The sequence below is a fragment of the Raphanus sativus genome, unplaced genomic scaffold (assembly GCF_000801105.2).
Source record: "Raphanus sativus cultivar WK10039 unplaced genomic scaffold, ASM80110v3 Scaffold2402, whole genome shotgun sequence".
Lineage (NCBI taxonomy): Eukaryota > Viridiplantae > Streptophyta > Magnoliopsida > Brassicales > Brassicaceae > Raphanus > Raphanus sativus.
In genome coordinates this window covers 1-9,599 of record NW_026617710.1, presented here as the reverse complement: position 1 = coordinate 9,599, position 9,599 = coordinate 1, and the positions used below count along the sequence as shown (strand labels likewise).

Sequence of the window (9,599 nt, the reverse complement as noted above, 5' to 3'; positions counted from 1 at the left end):
TTTTATCACTTGATGCAGTTAAGCATCTAAATAAAAATATGAATAACATCAAATTTTCTTTATTGAGGAAATAACATCGATTTGTCCACTGATTTTTTTTCTAGTGTCTTAGATTTGTTCTACCAGTTTCAAGAAAGAAGTTTAATGTTCTATTTAGTAAAAAAAAAGTTTAATGTTCTATTTGAGCAAGAAAAACGAATATCAAGAAATAGATGGAGCACGTCAAATTATTAGGGGAATAAGAAAAAGAGAGTCGTTCACGCAACAAAGAATTAGGATTTTATTTGTAAACGGCAGCCGTCCAAAATAAGAGGCATGAATCATGCCTATTCCATATTCTAAACATAGTAACTTCTTGTGGAAAAAATACTTTTTTTTTGTTTTCCCATAATATAAATATAAAAATTGTTCTGTATCTCTTATTATAAATCGTTTCTAACAAGTTGCTACTTTTTTTAGCAAAAAAAAAAAAACAAGTTGCTACTTTTTAATTTTGATGAAGAGATTAGCTATGTGTATATACATATGCATTATATTAAGATATCATATGTGTTCCTCTCTTCTTCTAAATCTTATAACACTACAAAAAACGAGGTCAGTAGCATCACTTATATTGTATCAGAAACTTTATTGACACAAATTAGAATTACTTAAAACTAAATGATGCAAATTATACAGTTTTACATCAGTTTTATTAAGTGATGTCGTTGTAAATTCTTTAGTGTCGGGTCATTACAATTGATACTAATAAATGCATATTTGTATCACTTTTAGCAACTAATGCTAATATATTGAATTTGAAACGGTTAGATAACTGATGCATTAATCTAAATAATATTAAACAATACCGTGACTGAGATTTCTTCCTATAAATACTTTGCAAAAAAATTTCGTTTTCAGATTCCCTCAAATATTCTTTTTAGGCGGCAAGTGAATATATTTATATATAATATCTTTATATATTAACTCACCATTAACGTATTTTGATTTAGGGCTTTTCAAGAGAAACCTATCATCGAAGAGTTTCGTGAATCAAATCACCTTACGACGTTAAGCGAGGTAAATTATTTTTAAATCTTCATATATTTTCTTGCTGTTATAACAGCAAGAAAATATATGAAGATTGATGTGGATAAAGTTAAAAGTTCATTTAGTATGTGCAACTCAAGATCATATATTATAGCGCAATGGATAAATGTAATAATGTGGCCTATAATTTCAAAAAAAAAAAATAGAGGTAACTCAAAAAAGACAATACAAAGGAACTAAAGAAAAAATTACATGGTAAGACATTTTATCACTTTCATATTACTTCTAAAGACACAATACGCTTGCAACACACTTTTTTGAGGTGAAAGACTTTCATACCCCTTCTTAAATAAAGGGAACAAAAAATCTCAGCAAAGGAGATCAAACGTGTTCCAACTCATCTTTTGATTTTACCAAATCTCAAAATCTTATCTCTTTAGAGATTGAAGATTAAGAACCCTAGTTTTCAAGTAATCTCCAATTGGATCCGATCTTTCACTTTTTTTTCCTCCATAAATGTTATGGGTTTTGTATCTCTGCAACAAAGCCGATGTCTTTATTCCTTGTGACCGCCATTGACGAGCTCTGTTGGTCAAAGCTTTTCATCTAAACATGTAACTAAAGAGACACCTTCTGATTATGAACCTCGTGCAAATCCTCTCAATGGATTCCAGGAAATCATCAATTGCCAGAACCCATCATCAAAACGATTCTATGGCCGCCGTTATGATCCTTGTCATCGTCTCACCAGTTAGTCAATTCTATCCCAAACCTCCAAGATTCAATTTTTCACTTTCTTCCTTTGTTGGATTGATTTGATTTTAGTCATATGTCTTTAGCATTCTGGAGTTTGATAGAATTGGGGAATCATGTTTATGTTTTCTCTACAAATCGATCCTTTTGTTTGGTGACTTGGGTTTGGCTCTCTTGCTTGACAATTTGATCCATAACTATGGTTGCTTTGCTTGTTGTTAGTAAAAACTATTTTCTTCCTCCCAAAGTTGATAACTAATTTAATATCTGTATTTTTTTTAATGTTGCTTTGTTTGTCTTCTTCAGTAACAAGGATGAGGTTCTGAATCCAAATTAGGACCTCACTGAAATTTCCAGAAAAGTGTAAGCTTAGCAAAATTAATTTGCCAAATTTTCTTTTATGTTTCCTTGTGATATTAAATTGTTTTGTTTTGGATCAGTTTTACTCTCACAACGCTAATATGATTCCTCCTTAATTACCGAGTTTTGTGGACACTAACTTCATCACCTTCTCAAGTCAGAATAAGGTATATGTCACATTACTTCTCTCTACTGATTGTCTTTGTGGACATGATTCTAATTAATATCCTTTTGTTGTGTCTACAAGACTTTGTCCACAAGACCTCGTCCACATTATGCTGAAAGTTCTTCATCCACAAAAACCTTGTACATGAAACCTCTTGTAGAATTAAAAACATTGTTTATATTTCTTGTAAGAGTTTGTTTTTGTTCTAGCTTTGAAGGATTTGGTGGCTAATCATGCTTCTCTGTTAGGTTCACTCACACATGAGCTCAAAGAAGTTTGGTTTATGGCCAGGAAGTAACTCAGTTTTCTGGTGCTATTTTCTTTTTTCTTCTTCCTTCATTGGTTGGTTCTCTATCCATACCATATATGTCCACATTTTACTTGTCCACATGTTATGTTCATATTTTTCTATATCCATATTTTAGTTGTCCACAAGTACATAATTTACAAGGTTGTTTTCTATGTGTGGATATGTTTTTAATATTCAAATTGGTAAAATACACGTAAATGGATGTTAAAATGTAGAAGATAAAAAACTACAATTCATTACATCAAATTTATTTATTTATATATTTTCATATTCAGAATATAATCAAATAAAGAAATAGAGGGTAAATTGATAATAACAATAATAAGAATCCTCATCAAGGTCAGAAGTGTCAAAACAACTACTAGAAGACAAGACAAAGTGTCTACCAAGTAAAATGTGCTCTTTTGTGTAAGCCAAAGACACAATGTGTCTTATACGGTAATCAACTCGGAACTAAACTAGTCAACAGAAATATTCTCCAACTTTAACCTCTCCGCTCCCTCACCCTCACCGTTCACAAGCATTTTCAAACCATCTTTCAGCTCATCCACACCCTCTTCAAGAACCGCACAAACCGGGAAAATCCTCACTCCTTTCACTCTTCTCTCAAGCTCCTCCAACCTCTCATCCGCACCATCCTCATCGATCTTGTTCGCCACAATCAAAGACGACCTATCAGACAACCCTTCCTCATGGTACTCGAGCTCCATCACAAGATCTCTCAGCTGCTGCCACGGCGTCACGCCTTCGCAGCCGTCTAGCCCCGACGCCAAGTCCACGACGTAAGCCAGCACTTTGGTCCGCTCGATGTGTCGGAGGAAGTTGTGGCCTAGTCCTCTGTTCTGATGAGCTCCTTTGATGAGCCCCGGGATATCAGCTACCGTGACTGAGAAGTCATCGTAGTTAACGTTTCCTAGGTTAGGACGCAGCGTCGTGAACGCGTAGTGGCCTACACGTGGCTTGGCGCGCGAGAGCGCGCCGAGCAGCGTGCTTTTCCCGGCGTTTGGCATCCCGACGAGACCAACGTCGGCGATGCTTTTTAGTTCTAGTATCAGGACGGACTCTGTACCAAGGGAGCCGCATTTATAACTCGTGCGTTGTTGTTGACCGTTACCATCATCAGCATTGTCATCAGAATCGCCTTCCATAGTCCTCAACGTGGCGGTTTTAGCGAACTTGGTGCCTCTTAAGTAACGCGTGGCGGATACGTTACCTAACCCTCCTTCGCCGCCGCGTGCGATGATTATGCTCTGGCCTTCTTCTGTTAGCTCCGCAACGTTGTACCTGACTTGTCCTTCTTCTTCAAAATCAGTTTCCTTTTCTGTGTCTAGATGTATTGCTTCTACACTCTCTTCCTCTGATTCAGCTTCAACAGAAGAATCTTGATCAACGTCCTCTGATTCAGGATCATCGACCAGTGTGCCAGGAAGGTCCCATGGATCCGAACTCTTGGGAGAGCTAACTTGAACTTGAGATGGAATCTCACCCTCTTGAAGATGAATCACTGTCCCAATGGGGACTTGAAGAACCTGTTGGAGACACAAAATAAGCGCCTGACACTAAAAATAAAGAAGCAGAGGAACACTAGTGAGAGAGAGAGAGAGAGATATGTATAATAAAACCTTGTCTTCTCCTCTGTTTCCAATCCTGTTCTTGGAAGTTCCATGTCCAGCTTTCCCACCTTTCTGCAAGAAGTCATTTAAAAAAAATGTTTAAGACAAATCTCTCTATCAGACACATGAGAGAGAGAGAGAGATAATAAACTTACAACATGAGGTTGTAATCCGCTAAAATCCCAAACAGCGTGTGTGCATTCTAATATCACATCACCTCCTCTCCCACCATTTCCACCTGAGCTAAGTTTCAATTCCACTAACATTCAACGTTCTTGCATTGTCTCAAAAAAACAATACTTGTAATAATTCTCTTAAGTATTTTTGGGCACATCCACATTTCCAATTCTTTGATCAAAAAAAAAAATTTGATCAAAAAAAAAAAAAAAAAATCCACATTTCCAATTCTAAAGTAGACAAAACTTGAAACATAACTGTTGTCTATAGCATTTGAGAATGATTCAAACAACAATCGTCACAAGTAAGACATTACCATCAGGTTTGCCGAAGCGATCGGTACGGCTACGTCGGAGGCTGGAACAACCACTTCCGCCTTCGCCGCCACGTGCGTACAGAGTAAACCTATCTCTCATTCTAGTCTCCTGCACAAACACAAAAGTCACAGTTGAAAAAAAGCTAAAGAGAGGGGAGGGAGTGAGTAGATTATGAATTGACCTGCAAAGGCGTGACTTTTCCTTTCTTCTCCGGAGAATCTGAGTAGAAAGCAGCAGCAGGGTATGTTGTCATCCATGGCGGTTTTTGGAGTCTTCGGTTGGATGTCAAGTATCGGATAGGAAGAGCTCGGCTCAGCCACATAAATTTTTGTTTTCCGATGGATCTCCCGGCGAGCTACGGAGATAGTTACGGTAGCGAGGAAATTTGATCGAATGAGTTGCCGCCGTGGTGGGTGTGGTCAGTGATGAAACAGAGACTGAAGCCGAAGGGTTTAACGTAATGGGCTTACCAAAATACGGCCCAATAAGACGAGTTTCAAAGCCCATTTCATGTATAGAAAGATGAATAAGATTTGAATTTTAAAGTGAAGAAACGAAAGTCAGTTTACAAATATGTTTGGTAAAAGGACTAAAGACATGTATAATCGCATTATCAATCATCTTAACTCACTTTTTTTTTTTGGTAAAAGATCTTAACTCACTTGCTTGGCCACTGGAGTCCTAATAGGGTGTTGTGGTTTTTTTGGGTACTTGTTCGACTCTGAATCAAATTCGGACAGGATAATCATTTTAGACATCCTTTTCTTGTGTCTAGGATTCTCAAGACAAATAATACTCCTTTTTTCTGTGCAACGACAAATAATTCTCTCTATAGTCCCTAAAATTTGTTGTTTTGTCGATTTATAGTTCCTTTCTTTTATGCACTTGCTTTCCTTAATCTTATTTTAGTATCTAGTCAATTTTTTTTATTCTAATACAAAAAAATTCTTGATTATTGATATTTTCTATCAATTTCAATTGGTAGCCAAAATATTATTTTTACAAGATTTGTTTGGATATTTTTACAATTTGTATAGAATATCAAACCAATTTTGGAATTTCATTTCAGGTCTGGTTTCGGCTACAAACCTAGTAACTTTGCACTACTCATATACTGCAAAACTGTATGAAATCTCGAATATGTATCAGTCAACATATATACATGTATATTAAAAAAAAGGAACAAAAATCCAACTAAAACATTCCATCAAAAAAATTGTAGTAACTAATAAACTGTCCCTAATAAACGCAAAGTATTTCATCTAGAACTTCATCAAAAATAAGATCTTCTAGCTCAAGAGTCAGCCATTCAGATTCACCTCTAAGATTCATCCATCCATCACCCTTTGTAAAATCTCTTCCCACAATATCATCCAATGAACGATCACTATCCTCAGCTCCTAACCCTAAGAGGCTCCACTCGACTCTTCTCCAGACCTGATCAAGAAAACGTTTCCCATTTGGATACGCAAAAAAGAAAGTCTTAGGGAAATAGATGTGTGATTGGTTCTGAGTCTCAGCGATTGCTTCGTTAACCAAATCGAAGAGAAGCTCTTTGTTCTTTTCTTCTTCATCTTGTATGTCAACTTTGTAGAGCAGTGATGGATTCAGTGGTTGTTCCTCTGAGTACCATTTTACTTCGTTTTCAAGGAAGCCTGAAATTTTTAGAAGCTTCTTTACGTAACAGAAGTAGACATCTTCATTTTCTTCTTCTTCATGGTTGTAACTCTCTAAAGAACTTAGACCTAAACCTGTAGAACAAGCATCCATAGAATTAATATTAATTTTCATATTTTTCTCCCATCAAATCATGAATTGTTTCTGTCAAGATCTTACCTGGTGATAGTAAAGTCAATGTTTCTTGGCTTTTCTCCTCTTGCTCCTCGTCTTTTTCTTCTTCCTTCTCTGTTCTTACCAGAGTCTCTGATTGCAATAGATATTTCTTGGGTCCCAAGTTAGTATCTAGGTCTACAGATCTCCTTGCAGAACTGTTTCGGGGAAGTTCGGTCAGAAATGAACCAAGAACTTCAAGGCTGGACAGTGACGACACACGTCTGAAGAACTGTGGTTTATTATCATCTCTCAAGTCGCTCTGTTTCTCTTCGTTGGAAAGTTTTAAACTCTTGGAACGCAAGTCACCACTTTTTCTTCTAAAACTCTGTTCCAAAAGCAGAGAGTATCTCCCCACAGAATCATCTTTTGAGACTAGCGAACTCTTCTTATTCTTCTTCATGTGCTTTCGGTCTTTTAATCTGTTCTTCATAAACTTCTTGATTCCTCTGAATCCATTTATTACAGCTGAGACATGAGAAGGTACGATTGGTTTGTGTTCCTGAGAAGCGTCTCTTGAAACATTCAAAGTCAAAACGGCAGCGTTCTGCGTTGGAGCATACCAATTCTCCTTCTGCTTGTGCTCAATCCTAGCGGGACGTGAAGAGCCAGAGAGGGGAAACGAGCCTGACTTGGGCAAAACTCTTGGACTAGACTTGATCTGAACTTGCTTCCCAAACTCCGAGTTCGGATCTTTCAGTATCTTGACGAAAACATCTTCCTTGTTCAAGATTTCAAGAAAGTCAACGTACTCTGTTACTTGCTTTGCTGTCATCAGCTTCTGTAGTTGTCTCGTTGGACTCTCAGCAACAACACTTGGAATCTTTGAATCTTCGTTTTTAGAATCAAGAAACGGTTCTTGTTCGTCAGCTTCACGCACTAAGGAATGTGTTCTTGGGGTCTTCCAACCTATGGAAAGCAGAGTAAACCATCATTCAACAAATTTATCTTCAATACTGGAAAAATATAATAAATTTTTTACGAGATGTTCTTACAGATTGGACGGTTCTTAGTTCTCCAGTTGTGAAAGTCAAGCACATGAAGCATTCCAGCTAACCAACCGGATTTTTTATTACATTTTCCATGTCTTGGACTTGAATTCTCGCTTTTCAAATGTTTCCTCATTTGGAATCCTTTAATCTGCAAAAAAAAAAAAAAGATTTTAAGTTGTGTGAAGACAAGAGTATAACAACAGACGTATTAAAAAACACAAAATTAGTCAGACCAGGCTTAGTAGCTTGTCTGAAACAGTCAAATAAAAAAAACATGTTAAATAAAAGAACATTTTCTTGATTCATTTTGATGAACCAAATCGATCAAAAACAAGAACTTAAAGTGACGCCAAAGGATAGAAGAATAAAATCAGTCAAAGAGTTTATGTCGTAGAAGCTGACCTGATCAAGAAGAGGAAGGAAGCTGGCCGCGATAGAAGACTGATCAGTATGCTCTATAGCCCTCGGTTCAGCCAAATTGATTATTAGCTAACCTCGAAACTTTTGGGTTCATAAAAAAAAATACTGTTGCGATCTTAGAGTTGATGGTAGGGATGGTTCGACTTCATCATCTATGTGGTTCTGAAGAGAGCTTTAAAATGATGCAACGGAAGGTGTCTGGAAAAAGATGAAGGAAGACGAGGAAGACCTTGAACAAAGAAAGCGAGACTTTTCGTTCTGCTATGTGGTTATACCTTTACCCGCCAAGGATGGCCAGGTCTACCGGTAGAAAATCGTCAAATGTCTGTTTCATATTATATAACGCCCACACGCCACCGGAAATTTATGTTTTTTCTTCTTCAAATAAATACATGTATTTTCTATGTTCCTAGCATTATAATTAATAAGATAATTAAAAACTCCATAAACATATATAATGCTAAATAACAGTTTATTAAATGTTGACTTAATTGTTGATATTTATATATAAGGTTTACTTCAAATCAGTTTTTTTGTCTTTGTTATTCTAAAAAAGTTTCAAATTTCTTAAAATAATTTATTTAGTATACAAGTTTTGTTGATGTTTTAAATATTTTATGTATCATACTATTGGATTTTCTTCTAGCAAAATATTAATTTGTTTTACAGAATTACCTTTATACTGTTAATTAGTTTGGTCTAAGAGTGTAAAATTCAGCATAAGACTAATTTGAATATAGTTTAAGTTTCTAGAATTTTTGTGATTTTTATAAGACAGAAACCACTTGCGCTGGTCACCAACCAAGTAACATGAGTAGTTGTTAGGCTACGTGTGTTTGTGGCAAATTGTTAGATAATACTATTTTATGGGAAGTAGACTATCTTTTTGGCTGCTTAGAACTTTTTTCTACAATGTTAATTCCTGTCAAATGATTATTGGATGTTGTATATCTAACTTCATATAAATAATAAGGACAGTCCAACTATAATGGATTTTTAGTTAGCAGATGAGGTCTAACCTGATAAATTATATCTTATTAAAATCATTTTGAGTAACGGATGTATGTAAGCCAGGATTGACGTGAAAGCCAAGGTTGACCTGGAAAATCAAAACCCTAGTCACGCTTTCGTATTTTAACGGAATAGAAGAAGACATCTACTGCTTAATATTCAAGTGGAAACATACTAACGTTATTGACCATCGGCGTAGTTGTTTTCGTTAGCAAGTTTCCACCAAACGATGCATATAAATAAAATTCTAGATGGTTGTTACTTAAAGCAAAAGAAGTTGAGTCTCTTCCTAACAAATATAAATCCTAAACAAAACGTAAAAATAATACGATGTTAGAGACTTTAAGGTGAGTAAGAATAGTAATTATCACAATTTGTCCCAACCAAAGTAAATGAATATGCCACCAAACTCACCGAAATGAACAAATAGGTAGTAGATTATAAATTCTCTTCTAATAAGAAATTTAGTATCAATCACGTAAGAGGGGGAATGGGAGAGGAATAATGAAAGTTGACGAGATATTAAAGAACGCGACGCCTCGGTGATATATATAGTTTCACACGTGGTAGTCTTTTTGCCCATCTGATCGTCTAGATCACGAGATCCAACGGCGATAGCAA

At 36.0% G+C, this 9,599-nt stretch overlaps 2 protein-coding genes across 2 annotated transcripts; both read right to left on the bottom strand.

Annotated features, from left to right (window-relative positions):
• Nucleotides 1-2,924: 2,924 nt before the first annotated feature.
• Nucleotides 2,925-5,135, bottom strand: LOC130505586 (probable GTP-binding protein OBGM, mitochondrial). The gene is made up of 5 exons (XM_057000183.1): nucleotides 4,907-5,135; nucleotides 4,725-4,833; nucleotides 4,387-4,469; nucleotides 4,241-4,303; nucleotides 2,925-4,147 (listed from the first exon to the last, which is right to left on the bottom strand). The coding sequence occupies exons 1-5, from the start codon at nucleotides 5,045-5,047 to the stop codon at nucleotides 3,077-3,079; spliced, it is 1,467 nt and encodes a 488-aa protein (XP_056856163.1). The 5' UTR covers nucleotides 5,048-5,135; the 3' UTR covers nucleotides 2,925-3,076.
• Nucleotides 5,136-5,800: 665 nt separating this feature from the next.
• LOC130505588 (protein TRM32-like) lies at nucleotides 5,801-8,287 on the bottom strand. The gene is made up of 4 exons (XM_057000185.1): nucleotides 7,950-8,287; nucleotides 7,551-7,695; nucleotides 6,562-7,464; nucleotides 5,801-6,476 (listed from the first exon to the last, which is right to left on the bottom strand). The coding sequence occupies exons 2-4, from the start codon at nucleotides 7,678-7,680 to the stop codon at nucleotides 5,965-5,967; spliced, it is 1,545 nt and encodes a 514-aa protein (XP_056856165.1). The 5' UTR covers nucleotides 7,681-7,695; nucleotides 7,950-8,287; the 3' UTR covers nucleotides 5,801-5,964.
• Nucleotides 8,288-9,599: the final 1,312 nt, after the last annotated feature.

Bases quoted from the DNA above. Each gene is read 5' to 3' on its own strand.
- LOC130505586 (XM_057000183.1), bottom strand. From the start codon at position 5,047: ATGTGGCTGAGCCGAGCTCTTCCTATCCGATACTTGACATCCAACCGA. The intron at 4,304-4,386 runs GTAAGTTTATTA...GACTTCTTGCAG, and splicing joins GCGGATTACAACCTCATGTT to AAAGGTGGGAAAGCTGGACA. The intron at 4,148-4,240 runs GTTTTATTATAC...TGTCTCCAACAG, and splicing joins GAAACAGAGGAGAAGACAAG to GTTCTTCAAGTCCCCATTGG.
- LOC130505588 (XM_057000185.1), bottom strand. From the start codon at position 7,680: ATGAGGAAACATTTGAAAAGCGAGAATTCAAGTCCAAGACATGGAAAA. The intron at 7,465-7,550 runs GTAAGAACATCT...TGCTTTCCATAG, and splicing joins AACTAAGAACCGTCCAATCT to GTTGGAAGACCCCAAGAACA. The intron at 6,477-6,561 runs GTAAGATCTTGA...CTTGTTCTACAG, and splicing joins ATTGACTTTACTATCACCAG to GTTTAGGTCTAAGTTCTTTA.